The sequence below is a fragment of the Furipterus horrens genome, unplaced genomic scaffold (genome assembly GCF_987537825.1).
Source record: "Furipterus horrens unplaced genomic scaffold, mFurHor1.1.pri manual_scaffold_1, whole genome shotgun sequence".
NCBI lineage: Eukaryota > Metazoa > Chordata > Mammalia > Chiroptera > Furipteridae > Furipterus > Furipterus horrens.
Window position 1 is genome coordinate 202,188,063 of NW_028327171.1, and position 21,564 is coordinate 202,209,626.

A 21,564-nucleotide genomic window follows, 5' to 3' on the forward strand; every position below is an offset into this window, starting at 1 on the left:
CTTGGGATGAAGGGACTGTTTGTTGATACCTTCTGCCCTTAACTAGCTGAGTCCTGGATGCACTCATCGTGTGCATGGATGTGATTCAGCGGGAAACTGTGTAAGTGTCTCACCTGAAGAGAGTTGGAAATGAGCCTCTCTGCAAAAGTTGTATGGGTTGATATTCAGTGCACTGTGTGGTTCATTCTTAATCAAGTGGCATGTTTGTGTGGCTAAAGAAACATTTGATAGAATTCAGTGGTTCAGATCAGCCTCTCTTTTGTAAAAGTTTTTTAAAAGGAAGGGATATATTGAGTGGAAATTTCTCTGGGAGGAGTAATTGGCTTGTATCAGGTTTCTCCCTTTGACTTAAGCTAATTACCAGGAGTTTATAAAAGGAATTTAAAAAAATACTAAGTTGTATCATCCATATATTATTTAAATTAGATGTATAGTAACTCCGCCCAGCTTCCTAATTCATTACTTTTTAATTACTGTGCCTTTAAAATATGTCTTTGAATATACACACAAACACATCCCTTGACTGTTAGGAAAAATGATTTGCACAAAAATCTCAGACCTAAATTTGTATTACGATTTTTCAGTCTCTTTATGTTCTTTGCAAAATCCTGCCACCAGCCCTGTGAGTGGAATCTGACCAGGGTGTTTGGCAAGTGAATCCTTGCAAAGCTGAAGGAGTTCCCTGAGAGAGTCCTTGATTACTTCTGCCTGTGTGGAGGCTGGAAAGGAATCCTTTTTAATCATAATGACCACATCTTTAACTGAAGTTAGAATCAGGAAATCAGAGACATCATATTTCCATAGTGCTCAGAAATTTTTCTAAGATGTTAAAAGTATGAATTATAACCAGGTGATTACGTGGTTGGTAGAAACTTAACTGAGCATCAACAATATGTAGGCTTTTAGATTATAAATCACATTTGTTAACTGAATCTAGATTCATGCCTTAGCCTCTTTCTGCTTAGTGAGCAAGTGCATTTGAATCTGTAGGAACTAATTCAGGAGAACGATTTCCTAATGTGATAACTCTCTCTTTTAGAGGAAAGAAGTTTGAGAAGAAGCATATTGAAGTACTCACTGATCTCAACAGCCCATTCAGCAAAGATCAGCTGGATACTATAATTCATAACCTGAGGAAGTTCAATATCTCCCTGCAGTTCTTGTAAGACCATGAGAATAATGTTTGTAGACAAATCCTCTGCTCTCACAACGTAGTAAGTGGGCCCCTTTATGGTGGGCTTGCTCCCATGAGTCTGACCTCAGCAAATATCACTGATCACTCTCTGTGGGCTGAGCTTTGGTGAGAAGGGATGAAAATCACAATGAAACACCAGAGTTTAGCTCTTAAACAGCTCTAGACAGCTCTCTCTTACAGTAGATGTCTTTACAGTAGAGAGGAATGTCAGCTTGGGAATCATTTTAAACACACATAGTGCCTATTTTTAACTTTCAGATCTAAAGGATACACACACATTTATAAAATATAAATTGCTTATGTGTATTTAGAGAGGAAGTATACAAATATAAGGGGGAGTATATTTTACAGTTTTTTGGGGAGAGAGCCCTCCCCAGTAACTTGAATTTCCCCTTCAGGCATTTCCTTTTTTTATCCTCTATGAGTTCTTTTGATTACACTAATCCTTCCTGCTGTGTCTGAAACCTATTTTTTTCTTGTCCTATTTTTGTACTACGGTTTTCAACCAGTTGAAAATTTTAAGACACATGCATGTCTTAAAAATTATTGTGGTACACCGGTTGAAAATTGCTGGTATAGGATACAGAATTATTAGGCTTCTGGGGAAACTCATTTTTCAGACTGAGAGCTATACTAAGAAGCCTCCAGCTTAGAACGGTAAGCATTTGGCTTCAAAATGCCTGCCACCAGAAATTCAACACCTCTCTTGCATGTGTGTACCTCTTAGAACTGCTGAGGGGCACCTCCTTTCTGTAGAAAAATAGTTCAGAGTAACCCATCTCACTGATACTTGTTAAAATGGTACTTCACAGAAATTAATTCCTTTAAAAGTGACATTTCTCTTACTGAGTTACGGTTTTCTCAGCACTTCAAAAGCCCAGTTCGGCTTCTGTTCCCTGTTCATAATCTCAGGATGCCTTTGTATGGCTGAAGCGTAGTGCACTTCTGTCAATGTCATTGGAAAGGGCTACTTTGTTTTGTGTGAGCAGTACTGTAAAGCGTGCTGAAGAGGGAAACAAACAGCCTTTTCTTCTTCTTGCTCATTATTTGATCGGGTGCATTTTTTCAAAGGAGCGAGTGGGGAGTAATATGCTTTCTTCCTGTATTATAAACCTCCAGCATACGAAATAGAGTTTTGGTTTTATCATTTGATGTATCCTACATGTGTTTGGTTATTCTAGGTGGACAAAAAAATACACATCAAAAAAAGCATTGAATTCTGAGCAGGACTGTTCCTTGAACCTAGTTTTGAGATTCATCTACTGACTACTGAGAAAGTTTATTTCTGGTTTAATACAGGGTAGAAAGAACTTTTACTGTAACTTCTTTTTCCTGGATAACTTTCTGACTTCATTATCATGTCATTCTTCCTTTTTCCTGGTTCATGTTATGGAAACAGCAATGGCCTGATGCATACTCTGTTCCATACCCTGTTTCTTGGAAGCTCTTAATCTGATAGGTAATACAGGACATGCAAATATGTCATGCTAATTATACATAAAAAGTTAAAAATAGGAATCCCTGTTTTAATTATAGCAAATAAAATAGTAGAGAAAGCATCTTAAAAATAACTACCCACAAAGCATGACCATCAGGTTGAGTGAACAGAAAAGACAGCTGAACTCAGTTCAGGTTTCCAGGGGCAACGTAAAGTGATAGGGTACGTGGACAGAACGTGGCCCCTTCAGTCAGATGACTGAGTCTTTGCTCCATCACTTACTGGCTGTGTGGATTTCAACTTTGTAGCTTTAGTTTCTTTTTGGAAAATAAGAGGTAGAAATCTCTATGCACCTAACTTAATAAGGATTAAACTAGGTTGTTTACATGAAAGCATTTGTAAAGCGCCATGTAGAGTATTATCATAAAATGTGTTTGGTTGGCTTCTTTTTCAATTTGTGTATTGATTATTGAATCCCAACCTAGTTTTAGTCTCATTACGGTCAAACAGTTGGAGTGAAATACAAGAACAAAATTGGTTTTACATATTTCTAGCAATTAACTGATTTCTGTATAGGAACTCTCTATCTATAATATAGTAATGATAACATTATTTGAGTTTTAAGTATTTTATACACATTCTCTAATCTTTATAATAATCTTAAGGGAACATCAATTAATAGGCAATTATTTATTTATTTTTGTCTGTTAGAATATCACCCAGCCTTTTTCTAGAAAGCATTTCTTAAACTTTAATCTAACGGCTTGAATGAGAGCTGACATCTTCTAGGTCTGGTCCCCGGGCTATCAGTGATTCCTGGTTTGTTTGTTCTTTTTTTTAATTTGAGAGTAGAGGGTAAACACGCAATCACTTTCGGGTAGTGGAACTGGGTAATATGAGTTTGAATGCATTCAGTGGCATCATGGAGAAAGCCAGTCTGAGAGTGAAGTCATCATAAAAGCAAGGGAAGACTAAATATGAGGAGAGAGAGTGACAGGGTCAGATAATCTGGTGATTGAGACTAGTCATTCTAAGGTCATATGCAATTCTGCCTTTTCAATTACTTAGTTATATAAGCCAATAAATTTCCCAATTTTACCAAACCAAAGAAGCGTTGGTACTTGAAACTGAGAGAATATTGGCTGAAGTCGATAAGCGCCATTTGACAGATGAGAAATTCAAAGCTCAGAGAGGTTGACTGACAGGCCCATTTTCTCATAGCTAGTAAGTGACAGTCACAGGATTGGAACCCAGATTATTATCTGGCTTCAGAGCTTGTCTTCTTAACTACTGCTGATCTTTTCCTGATAGTTTGCCTTTCCCAATTGGCAAGGAAGATGGAGCTGGGGATAGAAGAGATGACAAGTTGCGCCCAGACCACCATGGACCCTCATTTCCTTTAAAAGGAATTACTGAGCAGCAAAAAGAAGGTATTAAGATGGTGAAAAAGGTGATGATGTCTTTAGAAGGTGAAGATGGGCTGGATGAAATTTATTCTTTCAGGTGAGAGGTGCAAACCTTGATTATAAATTTCAATTGTACCTATATAAATTTCTGATCACAGGGCTTCCTAATGTTTTTCTCTTTCTGGACCACTCTTGAATTAGCAGTTATTCTTTTTTTTTTTTTTTTTTTTAAGATTTTATTTATTTTATTTTAGAGAGAAGGGAAGGTAGGGAGAAAGAGAGGGAGAGAAACATCGATCAGTTGCCTCTCACACACCTCCAAAAGAGGATCTAGCCTGCAACCCAGGCATGTACCCTGACTGGGAATCAAACTGGCAACCTTTTGATTGGCAGGACAGCCCAATCCACTGAGCCACACCAGTCAGGGCAGCAGTTGTTTTTTTATAGATCTTCTGCTTTTCATTAAAGAAATGGTACATCAGTTCCTAACCTTTTTTTTTTTTTTTTTGGTTTGTGTAGTTGGCACAAGATTTCTTGTTTATTTCCATAACTTTCTCAGTGAAGTGTAGAAATGCATAGATACCACAAAATATTTAACAAGTCAAAATGTAGAAGGTGAGGTAGAGTATTTCTTTATGCCAACCTTGGGACACATTTTTTAGGCCCTTCCTTTCATGTACCTACAAAGACACATTCTTAATTATAAAAAGTGGTGGCAGATCTAGATATTCAATATCCTTTTTACCTCTGGTTTAGGTTTTGGGAGGCAAGATACTATAATATAGTGATTTTCCTTCAAAAGAATTTTGGTCCCAAAAGTTTGGTCAGGCAAAACAAAACAGAAAATCCCCAAAAGAACTTATAACCTCTTTATTTCATGTGTGTTTTGTAAAGACAGACTGATTTAAGAAATATGAAATCTTTGACTTACTATACCAATAAAACAGAGTACTTTTTTCAGCCATCCAGTTAAAGGCTGTGAGAGGGACTCTCCTTTATTCTTGTTATTCTTGGTTGGAATTGGACATACACTCATTTAGAGCAGAGAACCTGCAAGGGATCAGTAGCATCTGGAACAGTATTTGTTTGAGGGGCCTGGTTGTGGGAAGATGGAAATAAGTATTTCACCATGCAGTATGGCTTGTGTAGTTTCAAATTCTCAGGGATAGTGCTACTTGATGTTTGCAAATTAGTTTCCAGTGTATCAATAAATACGTAAAATACAGACATTTTAAGCAAAGTTCTTAACTGAGTAGTTATAATGTATATCTGCTCTAATTTATTTTCTCAACTACAATTTTTAAATATATCAGGTGAGCTATAATTGACAAGCAGTACATCTTGATTTTCTAAATGTAGATATCCTTGAAAAATTATAGGTAAATGGGAATTTTGGAAACTGAATTGTAATTTCCTAAGGGGTTGGCAAAGGACTCAGTGAGGAATCCTGTGAAGTGATGGTTGGGTTTTTTTTTTTGTCATAATATGTATTCCTAACTTATTTCTCTTTCATATTTGGACATGGCTTGTTCTAATATATGAATACATCTCTTAAGCTAAGATTTTCACCATCATATCAGAAAGAAAAATTATAGGCTGTATTAATTTGTATTAAATTACTGTTTAAAAAGTTTTTATTTTCCTGTAGCATAGCAAGAAGAGAAATTACTGTGTTTTGCCCCAGCAGTCTGAACTATGATTTTAAGTCTGTCATGAAGGTGTGAACCAGAACTTTGTCAATTAATAGAGTATTCATTATCCAAATATGACTATTTAAATTTAAATTCATTAAATTAAGTAAAATTTAAAATTCAGCCCCTCGGTCACACTATTTCAAGTACTCAGTAGCCTTTTGGATAGGCACAGTTAGAAATAGAACATTTCCATCACCACAGAATGTACTAGACTAGACTTATCCATGTCTAGAAGATCTTAAGGAGATGATTTGATTTCTAATTTGGGAGGTTCAAATCTGCTTCAAAGCTGATATAGTTGTTCTCAGTTGTTACTCATTAGATGGTCTTTAGAACTTCCTCTGGAACAAATCCAAACCCCCTGATGATTTTAAATGTGACTCGTACTTGGACTAGCAATGTCCTATGAGACAGATTATATCTGGGTCAGATCCATTCATTCCCCCAACAAATCCAAAGGCAAGGTGCACCAGAAGCTTTGGAAGCAGATTGTCAGGTAGAATATCTGTTACTCGTTGTAAGTTATTTCTGAAAATCAGAGTTGCTCGAGGCTTCTTTGGCCATAACTCTGGATAATGTCATGTAATTCTCTTTATCTTTTTCTAGATATATTTTTCATCTGTACCAAGGGGAAATCATAGTCTAGACTGTGTGCTTTGAATGTGTTTGGTCATTAATTTCTTTGTTCCTTATTTTACTGACTACCACAAATTCCAAATATTGCCCATCATCTTCTGTGTTGTGTTTGGGGGCCAGATAAAAATAGAATTGATCTGGACTTAGGTTCAAATGAAGTAATACTTTACAGTGTGTTTGCTGCCCCTCAAGTTTTCCCCTCCATCCTCAGTAGGAAACCTTGAGTTTTCTGTCTGCTTTACCTTAAGACTAAAATACAGACTGGTAAGTTCCTTCATCCCCTGGAAAGTCTTTATTTAACTCTCTCCATTATGTAGTATGTGCATGCAGATACACATGCCTTTTATTTAAGAGAATTGGAATTAAATAAGAATTGTAGAGTTGTGAACAGTGATGTTACAGGATGGTGCCCGCCCAGGATATCCTAGATAGGGGTTCTTATCCTCAGGTCCATGGTTTTCAGGGAGTTGGATGAACCCTTTATATTGTGAGTGCTCATTTGTAAATGTGCCTTTATCATATCCTCAGAATGCCCCTGGTCCTGAAAAAAATGGTAAGAACAACTGGCTGAGTTGAAGGAAAAGATTGAATATGGGAAGATAGAGATGTTCATTTTCATCTGTCAGAAAAGTAATTCAACTGCTTCCTCTTGAGCCAACTCAATTGGATCCTGGCTCTCTCTCAAATTGGGATTGTCACCTTCCTGCCATCCCCTGCTGTTCCTCTCTTTATGATCAACAGCAGTTCACTTCTCATTCTAGAAAACTAAGCACATCATTTCAGCTCTATTAACATTAAAAAATTTTTGCTTTCATTGTGTGTTTTTTTCTTTATTAAGTGAGAGTATGAGACAACTATGTGTCTTTAAGAAAACTGAGAGGTCTCCCGCACCCTGGCGCTGTCAACTGACCATTGGCTCCAATTTGTCTATAGAGATTTTGGCTTATAAATCGGTAAGTGGTTGGTACACGTTTTTTTTTTTTTTTTTTTTTTTTTAAAGAAATGTTACCTGGCAGGCAAATATACTTACATAAGGAACTGCCAGTTTATGTGTGGGTTATTTAGTACCATAATTACTGCTCTCCAACTGCTCTCCTTGTTTGTATTGGTTCTATCTTTTAGGAAAAGGCCTGTGAGGAGAGGAAGTTTTAGGAATTGCCTCTGATAGAGATTGATTCCCTCCTCTTTCTTTCTATTGATAATTAATTGTTAATCATGAGTTCCAGGCCTTTCTCTCTCTCTCTATTTTATTTTTTTTCTTAAAGAAAGAAAATGAAATGCATTAAGTTGTGCCATTATTGTATCATGGCAGAAATATAGGATATACACCAGAGTTAAGAAGTTGGAGTTTTGAAAACTCATTTACACCTAATTCCATTATTAATGATCTGGTAGTAACAGTATCTGTGAAGTAACAGAAAATACTCACTTGTGACTGTGAAATTGCCTTTTGTAATACATGTATGTTTGTACATAATAGCATACTTTCAAAAATGAGTTGCTTTAGTTAATAATTATTTGTTAAATTCCGGTTTGAGTATGTGTCTCTGATCTGTGCATTCACATGACCCTCTTTGCCTTTTTTAATTTAAATGTGCAAAATAAATATATAAAAACATTTAGATATACAAAAAAATATGTGTTTATATAAACTCATATATTCAGGTGTCTTTTTTTTTTTTTGTATATTCAGGGACTTAATTCCAAAAACACACTCCAAATCCATGAAATCTTTGCAGCTTCTTCTTTTTCTTCTTTTTTAAATTAGGTATTGGTTTCAGGTGTACGCTTAGTGGTCAGACAGTCATATACTTTACAAAGTGTTCCCCTTAGTCTTTCCAGTACCCCAGCTGGCACCATACATGGGTATCACAATATTATTGACTATATTCCCAGTGCTTTACTTACTTCCCCGACACTGTTGTAACTACCAACTTGTGCTTCTTAACCCCTTCGCTTCTTTCACCCAGTGCCCCAACGCCCCCTCCCCGTGGCAGTCACCAGTTCTCTTTTTGTTTGTTCGTTTATTTTGTTCTTTAGATTCCGTATGTACGGTATATATATTCCATTCATATGGTATTTGTCTTTCTCTGACTGACGTATTTCACTGAGCATAATACCCTCTAGGTCCATCCATGCTGTTGCAAATGAGAGGGTTTTATTTTGTTTTATTTTTTATGGCTGAATAATATTCCATTATGTAAATGTACCACTGATCTACTGCTGGGCACTTGGGTTGCTGCCATAGCTTGCCTATTGTAAATAGTGCTTCAGTGAAAATAGGGGTGCATATATTCTTTCAAATTAGTGTTTTGGGTTTCTTTATATAAATCCATACAAGTGGACGCACTGGGTCGGAAGGCAAGTCCATTTTTAATCTTTTCAGAAAACTCCATACTGTTTTCCACAGTGGTTGCACCAGTCTGTATTCCCACCAACAGTGCACGAGGATTTCCTTTTCTCCACAGCCTCCCCCACACTTGCTGTTTGTTGATTTATTGATGATGGCCATTCTGACAGGTGTGAGGTGATAGCTCATTATAGTTTTAATTTGCATTTCTCTGATGATTAGTGATGTTGAGCATCTTTTCGTATGTCTGTTAGCCTTCTGTATGTCCTCTTTGTAGAAGTGTATTCAGATCCTCTGTCCGTTTTTTAATTGGATTGCTTGCTTTTTTATTGATGTTCAGTATTATGAGTTCTTTATAAAATTTGGCTATTACGTCCTTTTCAGATGTATCATTGGCAAATATGTTCTCCCATTTAATAGATTTTCTCTTCATTTTTTAAATTATATTTTATTGATTATGCTATTACAGTTATCCCAATTTTTCCCCCTTTTCCTCCCTCCAACCAGCACCCCCCCCCTCCCAGAAATACTCATATCTTTGTTCATGTCTGTGGGTGACACATATAAGTTCTTTGGCTTCTCCCTTTCCTATGCTGTACTTTACATCCCCATGAATACTCTGCAACTACCAATTTTTGCTTCTTAATCCCTTCACTTTTTCACCTGTTCCTCAGATCCCCCCCACCCATCTGGCTGACATCAGACTGTTCTCCATATCTATGATTCTGTTTTGGTTCTGCTTGTTTGCCTAGTTTGTTTTTTAGATTCAGTTTTTGATAGCTATGTATTTATTGCCATTTTATTGTTCATAATCTTGATGATCTTCTTTTTCCTAAATAAGTCCCTTTAATATTTCTTATGATAAAGGTTTGGCAATGATGAACTCCTTTAGCTTTTTTTGTCTGGGAAGCTCTTTATCTGACCCTTGATTCTAAATGATAGCTTTGCTGGATAGAGTAATCTTGGTTTTAGGTTCTTACTTTTCATAACTGAATATTCCTTTCCAATTCTTTCTAGGTTGCAATGTTTCTTTTGAGAAATCAGCTAACAGCCTTAATGGGAGCTTCCTTATATATGTAACTACTTTCTGCTTTTCTCTTGCTGCTTTTAAGATTCTTTCTTTATCTTCAACCTTTGGCATTTTGATTATGATATGTCTTGGTGTGGGCCTCTTTGTGTCCATATTGTTCGAGACTCTCTGTGCTTCTTGGACTTGTATGTCTTATTTCCTTCAACAAATTAGGAAAGTATTCTTTCATTATTTTTTCAAATATATTTACAATTTCTTGCTCTTTCTCTTCTCCTTCTGATACCCCTATCATGCGAATATTGGAATGCTTCAACTGTCCCAGAGGCTGCATATACTATCCTTGTCTCTTTGGATTCATTTTTCTTCTTGCTGTTCTGGTTGGTTGTGTTTTCCTTTCTTATGTTCCAAGCCATTGATTTGATTCCTGGCCTCATGTACTCTACTGTTGATTCCCTGTAAATTGTTCTTCATTTCAATTGGTGTATCCTTCATTTCTGACTGGATCTTTTTATGCTGTTGAGATCCTCACTAAGTTATAAGTTATATCCTTACAACCAACATTTTAAACTCTGCATCTGAAGAATTGCTTATCTCCATTTTGTTTAGTTCTTTTTCTACAGTTTTGTTCTGTTCTTTCATTTGAGCCATGTTTCTTTGTCTCCTTATTTTGTCAGCCTCTTTGCGTTTGTTTCTATGTATTACATAGAGCTTCTAAAACTCCCTGTCTTGGTAGCGTGACCTAACGTAGTAGGTGTCCTGTGGGATCCAGTGGCACAGCCTCTCCTATCACTCTGCTGGGTACTTGAGGTGCGCCCTTCATGTGGGCTGAGTACACACTCCTCTTGTAGTTTAGCCTTGGTTGCTGTTGGCAGATCAATGGGGGGGATTTATCTAGGCCAGTCAGCTGCAAGGACTGGCTATGACAACTGACCACCAACCTCCGCCCTCTCTGTATTCTTTTTGGGGTGCACTTGTACATGGGATTCCTTTCTCATAGTTCACTGTTAGTATGTAAAAATGCAACTGATCTCTGAATATTAATTTTGTATTCTACTTTACTGAATTCATTTATCAATTCTAGTAGTTTTTTGCTGGAGTCCTTAGGGTTCTCTATATACAGTATCATGTCATCTGCAGGTAATGAGAACTTCTTTTTTTTTTTCCTAATTTGAATGCCTTTTATTTCTTTCTCTTTATTGATTGCTGTGGCTAGGACTTCCAGCACTATGTTGAATAAGAGTTGTGAAAACAGACATCTGTGTCTTATTCCTGATCTTAAGGGAAACACTTTTAGTTTTACCCCTTTGAGTAAAATGTTAGCTGTGGTTTTGTCATATATGGTCTTTATTATGTCGGGATTTTGCAGGTACTTCTTTATTTATGGTTCCATCAAGGCCTAGAATAATGTTCCTTTGAATTTAGAATAATCTCTGCTCTTTCTTCTTTCTAGTTTTTCTTTTTCCTTTCAAGTTTTCTTATTGATTTATGACTATTGATAGACTCCTTTCCCTTTCTTTATTGGTAAACTGTGGTATGGTCCTCTTTTATTAGATGGTCTGAGGGTTTTAGGTTGAAAGTGCTTGAATATATGCAAATATTAATATTTACGGATTACCCTGGGGAAAGATGAAATGTAGAATGAATTATGAAATAAACTAAAATTTCTACAGTAGGCTAGAGCAAACAAAATAGTTCAGCCAGATTAGTTATTCTGGATTTTTTTTGCAGACCATATATTAGATATTCACCTTTTGTTGATTGGAATTGTAGCTTTCTCTGTTTTCATTTCTCTATTAATTAATGTATTTATTTATTGGAAATAAGATTCTACGAGAGACAGTTAGAAAGTCTTGGACAGTTGTGGATGCAAGAACCCTAAGAAAGGAAGATATACAGAAAGAAACCGTTTATTGCTTGAATGATGATGATGAAACTGAAGTTCCAATAGAAGATACTATTCAAGGTATGCCAGTAAGAGTTTACCCACTTTTGCCTAGAAGAGATGTTCTTCCAGGTGATATGAGGCAGGCTGGAATTTGTATTATTATCATTTGTTTAGAGATATTTCTCTGAGTTCTGGAGACACAGCTCTTTGAGGAGATCATGAGACACCAGATCCTTTCGTTCATCATTGGATGTGAGGCAGCGTGGGTCCCAGGAGTGCACTTCAGTGTTCCATCTCTGAGTTTTCAATGTCTCATGCGACAGGACTTAATATATGGTTTTGTTTTAAAGTTTGAAATTTACTAGCTAGAAAAATGCTTTTACCAATGTGACTGAGGTAAGTTTTTAAGTTTATTTTAAAATTTACTTCCATGGTGATTATTTTTCTAAGTGCCTATTTTAGATTGTTTGTAAATGCCAGATATGCTCCCTTAAAGTAATTTAGGGCATAAGAGAAATGATTTGTGTTTGTTATATTGCTTTATGTTCATTAGGATCTTTAAAACTGCCCTTTTTGTATTATACCCACTCAATCTGTGTCATGTGTCTAGATGGCATTTTCTATCCAGGAAGCTTAGAAGCTAGCTGAGAGTGTCTGAAGGTTCAAGAGCTAAAATTAGAAGATGCCAAATGATGGTTAAGTTAGAAACCAGGGTCTTTATATAGATTATTTGGCAGACTATGGGTTACCCTGCATAGATTTAGTTTGCAAGCCTTGAAAAAAATGCCTTCCATCTGTGGCATTGCACTGCAGTGTTTGTAGGTATTTGTATGTGTTGTTGGGGCAATGGAGGGAAATGTTTGAAGGTGGTAGTGGTGGTTATGGTTTCTTCCTTTCTCCTGATGGATTATGTGTAGAATATATTCAGTACCCTACCATCTCTACTAATTCTTTAATTCAATTCAGTAGTATAGTGTAGTTAAGAACATGAATTTGGGAGTCGGACCTGGGTTATAATTATGGCTCTATTACTTGAAAATCATTTTAATTCTAGTGTAATAACCCACCCATAGTAGGAAGAATAGCATGATGAAAGGCATAAGACCAGGAAAGTAGAGGGCCTTCTCAGTGATATCAAGTAGTTGGGGTTGGTGTATTGGGCATATGCAAATTAGTACTGGAGGGTAGTGTCTCATAGATAGCCTGTATTTTCTCTTTTATCCTCACAAGCAGGTTCTTTTGTTATTTTCATTTTATAGATAAGGGAATTGTGGCTGATAGACTTTCATTAGTGTCTTCAAAGTCACACAGCTTCCCTGATCCTGTCTGGCTCTACTGGTTGGGAATCATCCCACAAAGCAAAAGGTTGCCTGTTCAATTCTGGGTCAGGGCACATGCCTAGATTGTGGGTTCGGTCCCTAGTTGGAGCACTTACAAGAGGTAACCGATTGATGTTTGTCTTCCTCTCTTTCTCCTTCCCTTCCCCTCTCTCTACAAAATAAATTTAAAAAAATAAAACAAACTCACACAGCTAGCAACTAGCAGGACTTGAGTCCAGGGCTGTTCTACTTTATAGTCTGTGATTTTACGTGCTATTCTGACCTAGGAAGGGCTTTGAGTGACGGGCTGAAGAGTTTATCCTTAATTTTGAAGCAACGTGGAGTCCTAGCTTTGAGAAGCAGAGTGTCATTGGTAAGATTAACATGACAGCTGGGCATAGGATAGATTGGAAGTAGAGATTAAAGTTGACGGTGCCAGTTCTTTTGGTTGCAAGCAAGATAAGGAAGCTCTGGTTATATTAGGCAAAAGGGAAATGTATTGATGGGGCAATGAAGACAGAATAGTTAGAAAGGTTTATGTTCAAAGAGCATAGACATGCAGCTTTTTTGTCTTAAACCTTTTGCAGTTACTCACATACTTCCTTGGCCTGGCCTTCACTCTACCTCCGAATATGTAGAATTCTCTTTCTAAGACAGAGGGACCAGTATGTGTGGGTAAAGGAATGTGGTCATATGTTATAGTCTATTTGATACTCTCTGCCATGTACAAAAGTTAGAGTTATTGATTTACCCTTTCAATAGATGAATAAAGAAAAAAACCTAGGACAGTTTTTATTAGAACTTTCAAGTTACTATTAAATGATTCAAGTAAGAAGGTGTCTGACGACAAGGGAGAAACAGCTAGTAACATGCCAAGGAGCTCTGATAAGGCTATCAGCTGATTCCTTAACAGAAACACTAAAAGCCAGAAGGTACTGGCACAAAATATTCCAAGTAACGAAAAGCAAAAGTCTGCAACCAAGACTACTCTACCCACCAAGGCTCTCATTTTAAAAGGAAGGTGAAATAAGGAACTTGCCAGATAAAAAAGGTTAAAAGAGTACATCTCCAGCAAACCATCATTGCAAGAGATGCCAAAGGGATTGCTTTACAAAAATGAAGAAAAAGAGAAAGAGAGGAACACAGGTAAAAAGGGGAAAAATGGCAGCAATAAGTACCTCTCAATAATAACTTTAAATGTAAAAGAATTAAATGTTCCAATCAAAAGACACAGGGTAGCTGAATGGATAAGAAAACATGACCCACATATATGCTGTCTACAAGAGACCCAACTGAGAATGAAAGATCTACACAGGCTAAAAGTGAAGGGATGGGAAAAAATATTCCAAGCAAATGCACATGAAATAAAAAATCAGGGGTAGCAGTACTTATATCAGACAAAATAGATTTCAAAACAAAGGCCATAAAAAGAGACAAAGAAGGACATTTCATAATACTTAAGGGAACAATCCATCAAGAAGATATAAGCCTTGTAAATATATATGCACCCAACATAGGCGCACCCAAATATATAAGGAAAATCTTGGAGGACTTCAAGAAAGATATCAAAAGCAACGCACCACATTTTTAACAATAGATAGATCTTCCGAGCAAAGAAACAACAAGGAAATTGTGGCATTAAACAACACTCTAGATCAAATGGGCTTAATTGACATATACAGAACATTTCACCCCAAAGGAACAAAATATACATTCTTTTCAAACACAAATGGGTCATTTACAAAGACAGACCATGTGGTTGGACACAAAACAAGACTCAACAAATTCAAGAAAACAAAGTCATATCAAGCATCTTCTCGAATCACAATGACTGGAAACTAGAAACCAACCTGAAGGAAAACTCAAAAATGTTAAAATATGTGGAGACAGAATAACATGTTATTAAATAATGAATGGGCTAACAATGAGATCAAGGAAGAAATCAAAAAGTTTCTGGAAACAAATGAAAATGAACACACAACAGCCCCAAACCTATCAACACAGTGAAGGCAGTCCCAAGAGGGAACTTCATAGCAATACAGGCCTACCTAAAGAAGATGAAAAAATCTCAAGTGAACCTAATCCTGCATCTAAGAACTAGAGGGACAACAACAAACAAACCCCAGAATAAGTAGAAGAAAGGAAATAATCAAGAGCAGGGAGAATTAAATGACAGAGACTGAAAGAACAGTTCAAAGGATCAATAAATCCAGGAGCTGGTTCTTTGAAAAGAGAAACAAAATCAACAAACCTTTAACCAGATTTATCAAGAAAAAAGAGAGAGAACCCAAATAAATAAAATCAGAAACAAAAGATGTTATAACCAATACCACAGAAATACAAAGGATTGTAAGAAATTACTGTGAACAACCATATGCCAAGAAATTTGACAACCTGGGCAAAATGGATACATTTCTAGAAACATAATATTCCAAAACTGAATCAAGAAGAAACAGAAAGCCTGAATACACTGATAACAACTAGTGAAATTGAAGCAGCAATCAAAAAACTCCAGGTACACAAAAGTCCTGGACTGGATGGCTTCACAGGCAAATTTTACCAAACATTTAAAGAAGAACTGACTCCTATCCTTCTCAAAGTATTCCCAAAAATTCAAGAAGAGGGAAGACTCCCAAACTCTTTTTACAAAGCCAGTATTATCCTAATTCCAAAACCAGGTAAAGACAGAACAAAGAAAAAAAACTATAGACCAATATTGCTGATGACCATAGATGCTAAAATCCTCAACAAAATATTGGCAATTTGGATCCAGCCATATATTATAATGATCATACACTGTGTCAAGTGGGATTCATCCCAAGGATGTGAGAATGATACAATGTTCACACATCAATTAATGGAATGCACCACATAAACAAAATGAAAGACAAAAATCAAATGATCATATCAATAGATGCTGAAAAAGCATTTGATAAAATCCAGCACCCATTTGTGATAAAAAAAAAAAAAACACTCAGCAAAGTGGGAATAGAGGGAGCATGCTTCAACATAATAAAGGCCATATATAGAAACCTACTGTAAACATCGTATTCAATGGGCAAAAACTAAAAACTTTCTCCTGAACATCAGGAACAAGACAAGGTGTCTGCTTTCACCACTATTATTCAACATAGTACTGGAAGTTCTAGCCACAATGATCAGACAAGCAAAAGAAATAAAAGGCATTCAGATTGGAAAGGATGAAGTAAAACTGTCATTATTTGCAGATGACATGATAGTGTACACAGAAAACCCTATAGTCTCCACCAAAAAGCTACTCAACCTAATAAATGAATATGGCAAAATAGCAGGGTACAAAGTCAGTATTCAAAAATTGAAGACATTTCTGTACACCAACAATGAATGATCAGAAAGAGAAACAAGGGGAAAAATCCCATTTACTATAGCAACAAGAAAAATCAAGTACCTAGGAATAAATTTAACCAACGAGGTAAAAGACCTGTGCTCAGAAAATTAAAGAACACTGGAGAAAAAAATTGAAGAAAATATAAATAAATGGAAGCATATACCATGTTCATGGATTGAAAGAATTAACATCATTAAAATGTCCATACTACCCAGAGCAATCTATAGATTCAATGCAATTCCTATTAAAATGCCAATGATATATTTCCCAGATCTAGAACAAATATTTAAAAAACTTACATGGAACCACAGAAGACCCTGAATAGCTTCAGCAATCTTGAGAAAGAAGAAAGTAGGAGGGATCACAGTACCTGATATCAAACTATACTATAAGACCACTGTAATCAGATAGTCTGGTACTGACATAAGAACAGACATATGGATCAATGGAATAAAAAAGAGATCCCAGAAATAAAACCATGTCTCTATGGTCAATTAATATTTGACAAAAGGGGCAGGAGCATACAATGGAGTAAAAATAGCCTCTTCAATAAATGATGTTGGGAGAACTGGACTGGGACATGCAAAAATATGAAACTAGACCACCAGCTTACACCGTACACCAGAATAAACTCAAGATGGATCAAAGACTTAAATATAAGTTGTGACACTATAAAAGTCCTAAAGGAAAATAAAGGCAGTAAAATTTCAGATATCCCATATAGCAATATTTTTCTGATATATCTCCTAGGGCAAGGAAAATAAAGGAAAAAATAAACAAATGGGGCTATATCAAATTTAAAAGCTTCTGTATGGCCAAAGAAACCATCATCAAAATGAAAAAGGGAACGGACCGTATGGGAGAACATATTTGCTAATAATACATAGGACAAAGGTTTAATCTCCAAAAAATATAAGGAACTCATATGGCTCAACACCAGGAAGACAAACAGTCCAATTTAAAAAACGGGCAAAGGACCCGACTAGACACTTCTCCAAGGAGGACATGCAGAGGGCCCACAGACATATGAAAGAATGCTCAACATCACTAGCCGTCAGAGAGATGCAAATTAAAACCACAATGAGATATCACTTGTCAGAATGGCATCACTAATAAATCAACAAACAAGTGCTGGTGAGGATGCGGAGAAAAGGGAACCCTCGTACGTTGTTGATGGAAATGTAGACTGGTGCAGCCACTGTGGAATTTCCTCAAAAAATTAAAAATGGAATTGCCATTTGACCCAACGATTCCACTGCTGTAAATATACCCTAAGAATCCTGAATAACCACCTTAAAAGAACTTAAGCACCCCTATGTTCATAGCAGCGCTATTTACAATTGCCACGTGCTGGAAACAGCCTAAGTGCCCATCTGTAGATGAGTGGATCAAGTCTGTGGTACATTTACACAATGGAATACTGCACAGTAGAAGGAAAGAAGGAATGAAAAGAAGGAACAGACTGACAGTGACCAGAGAGAAGGGGAAAGAGGGATAATGGTGGAAAGAAGGGGAAGGGACTAGTCAAAGAACACGTATGAATGACCCATGGGCTTGGACAGTGGTGTGGGGATTGACTATGGGAGCTGAGGGTGGGCCGGCAGAGGAGGGCAAAGGGGGGAAAATTGGGACAATTGTAATAAAATAACAATAAAAAACTTTTTTAAAAAAGAAGGTGTCTGATAATAGAAAACGTAGAAAGAACATTTGGTTTTAATACCACTCTTAAAATCACATGTGCCATTCTTTCGCTATTGATTTTTTGTTGGAATTTTTTATAAGACATATATATAAATAGAATTTTTAAAAATTAAATACATACCAACCCCTGGCTGGTTTGGCTCAGTGGATTGAGCGTCGGCCTGCGAGCTAAGTGTCGCTGGTTCTGGTTCGATCTTCCAGTCAGGGCACATCAGAGAAGGAAAACTCTGACTCCAAAAAACCTCCGCTGCCTTGCGGCATACCTCTTCAGGGGAAAGGCTAAGGGAGTAAACCCCGACAGAAAATCCGGAGCCGGAGTCCCTAAGGCGGTTTGACGTTGTAGTCAACACCGGCAACTCCTGCGGCGCACCTGAAGCCAAGCTGTATTGACTCCGTCTTTCCCTTGGACCCTTCAGCTGCGAAGAGAGGGGGGGTCTGCTGCATGGGCAACAGCAGACCCTCCATATCACCCTGCCCAGGCTCTGTAGCTTCAGCTTCACTGGAGAGGACACTCCAGCGTCATCGCAAGATGTCGATTCAACACGGGAGGAGACAGATACCGTGTCACTCCCGAGTCGGACTGCACAGCCATTCTCGGCGGTGCAGATAGACTCTTAAGAAGCTACACCATCGTCTCTCGAGACGGACGGCTGCCGACGAAATACATACCATCAGCAGATTGACAGGAACAAATACCTACTGGATCACGGACTCTGCCTCCCACACACACGTTTCTTAGTTTCTTTGAGTGAAGAAGCTGCGTGTACTTTATTTTTTCTTTTTACCCAACGCCAGAGTCCTTGGATTTTGATGATTCTTCTCCACGAAATATAGACGAGATCATGTATTGAGAGAGCATGATCTTCCATAGAGCAGAGAGGCCCTGGAACAGGGTGGGGTTTTTTTTAGGAAGCCAAGAGCCTATATATGGGTAACCTAAGTAAATGGAAAAAATAGGCAGTCCAATCCCAGAAATAAAATAAGCATAAATGCAGAAAAATATCCAACTTATCAACTGAATGTTTCTAAATAGAGGAGCTTTGGCTTCTTCCATTCGGCACTTACATATTTCCAGTATGCATTTTTGAGAACATTTTGTTTTGAAATTTCCTGTGGGCATTTTTCTCTGTGGGTCTCCAGGTTTTTGAATAAATGTGTTCTTGTTATTATGTTTACAAATCATGATCGTACTTTAGTCAACCATGTTTTATCTTTAGAGGATAACTACTTCGTTGCATTTGCTACATTCTTTCCCCTAAGCTGGATAATCATTAAGGTAACTAGATTGCAGAATATGTACTTAAAAAATGTAATTAGATTTTAATCGACTATATATTATATATATTGTTTGTGTATCTGCTGCTTCTTTTTCCCCATTTATCATAAGGGGCAGAAATTTGATATTAGGGAATATTATATGGAGGCTTGATCTGGGGTGTGTGTGTATTGTTAATGTATGCAGGAAGCTAATCTCAGCTCATGGAAAATGAGGCCCCATGTGCTTAATGTATGCTCTTCTCTTATCCTCTAGGGTTCTGCTATGGGAGTGATATCATTCCTTTCTCCAAGGTGGATCAAGAACAAATGAAATACAAATCGGAAGGGAAGTGCTTCTCTGTTTTGGGGTTTTGTAGATCTTCTCAGGTACAGCACTTTTTCTACTAATTGTAAACAAAATAAATAAGCTTTTTCTTGTTTTTATTTGAGGTGGTGTGATTTTGGCTCGTCTTTTTATTTATAATATATGTTTATTTTACTTTTAGTTTTTCTAAAATGTAGTGTGGGAGTTAGTGTCACTATCTTTGATTTTTGAAGAAAAAACCCAAGAAGTAGAAAAGTCAGAAGAATAGATTCAAATGAAAGTCACTTTTTAGCTTTGCTGTCAGATGTAGCTCATAGTAGCCTTAAAGAAATAGTTTCTAGTTCTTTGCTATTGTATTGGTTTTTCTAAACTGTTATGTATAATGGAGTGTTTTACAGGAATAAAGGTCTGGCTGGGTTTTGAATGACCATAGACCTTTTAGAATATCATTGATTTATGGCAATCACCATTCATCTCAATGCTCAGCAAAGAGGTCTAAGATGTGAAACTTTTTCATAAGTCATATGTTTTTTGATACCATTGCAGAGATACACAAAATAGACACAGTGGGAAATGTAATAATTCACTGAAGGCCATGGGATACCATATACTATCCTAGAAAGGGTTTTAAAGATTCTGGGAGATCTTAGATGAAATTGTTTTTGAGGTAGGCAACCAAAGAGCATGAATTAGTATAAAATGTATCTTTTCAGGCTCTATAGGGATGAAAAGACTTTTGTTGATTTTAGGTTCACTCGATTGAGAATTATAATAAAAATAAATATTACCCAGTATACTGGATTTGAACTTCTACATGTTGCTTAAACATATAGTCCCTGTGTAATTCAGTGTCAGACTAATTGAGTGGGGTTGGGGAGAAGTTTTTCTTGATATGCCCAAACTGTTAGATACTTTTTTAAGACTCATAAGCTGAAAATTGGGAGGATTTACTTAAAGTTGATGAGATTTGAATTGTGAGAATAAATACTTCTTGGAAGTTGAGTGTCTCTAACAATTTTCTAACAAATTACACTAAATACGTTTTCCATAAAAATAAAATTATTCATTTTGGGAGGTATATAAACTTAAAAATTATTGTTATTAATGACAATGCTTATGAATCTTCTCAGTGAAACAGAATCTTTATTCAGACCCGTTTGAAGAAGCTGGCTTATTGGGAAGTGGGTCTTCCTAATTCCAAACAGGCAGGAAAGTGTCCGAAACATCTGCAAGCATAACTCAGACCTTAGAAAACTGAGATCGTCTGTGCCTGGGGAGTAGTGAGGGCCTGTTTAGTTGAACGGCAAAACGGGAAAGAGTGAGCTGAACGAGAAAGTGCATTTTCCAGTTTTTTAATTTTTTATTGAATTTATTGGGGTGACATTGGTTCATAAAATTAGATAGGTTTCAGGTGTACAATTCTATGATACTTTGTCTGCATATTGTATTGTGGGTTCACCACCCAAAGTCAAGTTTCATTCTGTCATCATTTATCCCTCCTTTACCCTCTTATACCTCCCCGCCCCCTTTCCCTTTGGTAATCACCACGCTGTTGTTTGTGTCTATGAGTTGGGTGTTTGTTTGTTTTTGTTTTTTGTTTTGCTTAATTTCTTCACTTTTTAAAGATTTTTATTACCCTAAAATTCATGAATTTTTTTTCTAAATCAATTTTTTTGTTTTTAAACTCTAAATTATTTTTATCTAGAGTACAATCTCAGACAGGTAGAATGAAGATATGAAATAGCTACTATTTATTGAGTGATAATAATATTCCAGTCAATATATGAAGCATGTTATATAACTTCCCATTTAATTCTTTTATGACCTTATACGGTAAGTGACATGATATGTATTTTATACATTAAGAAATTGAGCTTCAGAGCTGTTAAGTAACTGGCCTAAGGTCACGTAGCTAGAAGGTGGTAGAAGTGGGTTTTGAACCAGCTCTCTGACTAAAGCCT

The 21,564-nt window shown here is 36.6% G+C and overlaps 1 protein-coding gene across 1 annotated transcript in view; it reads left to right on the forward strand.

Annotated features, from left to right (window-relative positions):
* Window positions 1-21,564, forward strand: part of XRCC5 (X-ray repair cross complementing 5) — a 98,813-nt gene that overhangs the window by 9,594 nt on the left and 67,655 nt on the right. The window contains exons 4-9 of the mRNA XM_090283489.1: window positions 52-100; window positions 1,040-1,162; window positions 3,945-4,136; window positions 7,208-7,322; window positions 11,574-11,712; window positions 19,553-19,665. Of these exons, the coding sequence (XP_090139615.1) occupies window positions 52-100; window positions 1,040-1,162; window positions 3,945-4,136; window positions 7,208-7,322; window positions 11,574-11,712; window positions 19,553-19,665 (731 nt within the window). The remainder of the gene's footprint in view (window positions 1-51; window positions 101-1,039; window positions 1,163-3,944; window positions 4,137-7,207; window positions 7,323-11,573; window positions 11,713-19,552; window positions 19,666-21,564) is intronic.